General features: G+C 47.9%; 1 protein-coding gene across 1 annotated transcript; it reads left to right on the top strand.

Moving 5' to 3' along the window:
* The first annotated feature begins 1,331 nt into the window (after positions 1 to 1,331).
* Positions 1,332 to 2,476, top strand: LOC112903178 (zingipain-2-like). Its single transcript, XM_025972401.1, has 2 exons — positions 1,332 to 1,825; positions 1,911 to 2,476. The coding sequence occupies exons 1-2, from the start codon at positions 1,348 to 1,350 to the stop codon at positions 2,474 to 2,476; spliced, it is 1,044 nt and encodes a 347-aa protein (XP_025828186.1). The 5' UTR covers positions 1,332 to 1,347.
* The last annotated feature ends 513 nt before the right edge of the window (positions 2,477 to 2,989 follow it).

Below are 2,989 nucleotides of genomic sequence, written 5' to 3'. Positions count from 1 at the left end.
CCAGTGTGTACCCGCTCCTACAAATACCATTTTTTTTAGCTGTGATAAGTAGAGATCGTTGGTGTGTCCGCCCTAACCAACATTGCTACACAAGCTGCCATTGCAAACACTCCACCACCGCCGGTGCGCGGCATGTGGGGTAGCGGCGTGCGATGTGTGGTTTGTGATGACCCACCCTATCACGGTGACCCTAATCCAACGGGCCGCAGCGGGTCGGCGGTGTGCGGCATGTGGGGCAGCGGCGTGCGGTGTGCGGGCCTTGCGGCGGCATGCGATGTGCAGTTTGTGGTGACCCGCCCTATCACCGCGACCCTAATCCAACGAGAACCCAAACCGGCGGTGATGACCCCAGCGGGAGTAGTGAAGTACCATTCTACCTGCTCTTAAAAATGTGTTTTAGTAGTAGTGCCTGCGAGCGGCTATATATCCCCTAATTAAATTCAAACCTTTGTTGACTGCTTGTAAATGTCCATCAAATGTAAGAACTGAACTGAAATTGAGTGGATGTGCTGAAAAATACATACTTTATTTGGATGTTATTTTAGCATTCCAAACTATTTTTAAAAATACATACTTTGCATGAACTTCTGGTATGTCTTCTTTCTTGCTGTTGCTACATAATTTTTTAAGTAGAACCATTGTTTCCTCATGTACTACGAACGAACATCAAGAAATCAATCCTTCTGCAGAATGGAGAACATATTTAGAGGCCACCACATTCCATTCAATTTTTTCTCCGACAACATTATCTCATACATTCAAATACGTTTCAAGCTTTTGAGTATTTTAACGGGATGTAGTATCTTTGCTCTAGCGATAACATCAGTTGCAGAGGTATCAAAAACCTATGAAAAAGTGTGCAATTTAACTTGGGGTCGCCTATGTTTGGCGAGGCAGTCTGGCCGGAGTAGAATCCACTTGCTACCGTGTAGGACCATCCAAGGTAGTTTGATGATCTGCAAATTAATGCAATGCGCACTCCAATGTAGAACAATCTGTGAAGGATAGGAATGAATGGTCCTTCTGTTTCATCATTTCTGCATTTTCCTCACAAAAGAGGATCTTTATCTTCACAGCTTACGTCAAACATGAACCGACGTATACGTTAGCTGGAAGGATGCAACTTCGATACCAGATCAATTTGAAGACCATTGACGGTTGACACAGAACTGACGTGTAGGTTAGTCCTAGCGACCTGATGACCTGGGCATGCAAGGGAATTCGTAAGCTCAGTTCAGCTCCAAGAGCCCTTCTATATAAACCCTAGGGGTCATGGCCTTCAAAACCACACCAGCAGTAACCTAGCTAGCATTTACTCCAGTAGCAGTACTGTGATCTGCAGCTACCATGGCGTCCTACATTGGCAGCAAGTCTCGCAGCACGGCAGCCTTGATGCTGCTTCTTGTCATAACCATGATGGGCCACATCTTCGTCGAGGTCGAGGCCCGGAACCTGTTGGCTGGAAGCTACGGCGAGGAGGCCATGAAGGAGAGGCACCACAAATGGATGGCGAAGCACGGCCGCGCCTACAGCGGCGAGGCAGAGAAGGGCCACCGGTTCCAGGTATTCAAGGCCAATGCCGCTTTTGTTGACAGATCCAACGCTGCAGCTGGCAAGAAGTATCACCTGGCGATCAACGAGTTCGCCGACATGACCAGCGACGAGTTCATGGCCATGTACACTGGCTTCAAGCCAGTGCCGACCGGGGTCAAGAAGATGCCCGGTTTTATCTACGGGAACGTTACACTGTCATCAGATGACCAGCAAACGGTTGACTGGAGACAGAAAGGTGCAGTCACCGGTGTCAAGAACCAGGGCCACTGTGGTAACAATTTAATTAGTTATATGCGCATGTATGTCTGCGTTTTGTTCATCAGCTTTGCGCCAAACTCTTACTGCAAAATTCGCAGGTTGTTGCTGGGCTTTCTCTGCGGTCGCTGCCTTGGAGGGCATCCATCAGATCTCTACCGGCAACCTGGTCTCGCTGTCCGAGCAACAGGTGCTGGACTGCTCCACGGACGGGAACAACGGCTGCAACGGCGGTTTCATGGACAACGCCTTCCAGTACATCATCGACAATGGCGGCCTTACCACCGAGGACGCCTACCCTTACAACGCTGCACAGGGCATGTGCCAGTCCGTCCAGCCGACGGTCACGATCAGCGGCTACCAGGACGTGCCCAGCGAAGATGAGGCAGCGCTCGCCGCAGCCGTTGCCAACCAGCCAGTTTCCGTGGCTATCGACGCTCATAACTTCCAGTTCTACAGTGGCGGTGTGTTGACCGGAGACAGCTGCGGCACGGACCTGAACCATGCGGTGACGGCAATAGGGTACGGCACGGCGGAGGATGGGAGCCCGTATTGGCTGCTCAAGAACCAGTGGGGGCAAAACTGGGGCGAGGGAGGATACATGAGGCTCGAGAGGGGCACCGGCGCCTGCGGTGTTGCTAAGAAAGCCTCCTACCCGGTGGCATGAGCTGCTAAAATAAATCGCAACCTATATACATGAAGGCATGCATAAGAAAGTTCAAGGAATAAAGCATGCGGACACACATTGATCCTAAAATGTAAAGGAAGCACCTGAAACAGAATTTATGTGACATTTTTCTGAGCTTCTATTTTATATAAACATGTAACTGTCTAAGTCGGTCACACATGAATCGAAGGAGTGTGAAAGCAGGTCACCTGCTTGATATTTTGTAACCTTGTAAGTCTATATAATACATTATATGAATATATTTTATACGAGGGAAGTATATGTTGGTTTTAAGTAGAAAGTATTCTGGATCACAAGTATAATGTTCTACAAACTTCTGGTACATGTAAAGAGTTTTTTCCTCACAGAAAAAAGAATATAACATAGGATTTACTCACTGACACCTAACAAACTCTTGAAGTATCCAAAAAGTACAGAATGCTCCAAAATGATTTATACTTATGCGAAATAACTTGTTTCTAGCCATTTTCCATGTTCACTTTGCTCATTAGA

The sequence above is a fragment of the Panicum hallii genome, chromosome 8 (assembly GCF_002211085.1).
Source record: "Panicum hallii strain FIL2 chromosome 8, PHallii_v3.1, whole genome shotgun sequence".
NCBI lineage: Eukaryota > Viridiplantae > Streptophyta > Magnoliopsida > Poales > Poaceae > Panicum > Panicum hallii.
The sequence above is the reverse complement of the archived record's forward strand: the minus strand, read 5'-3'. Positions and strand labels throughout refer to the sequence as shown.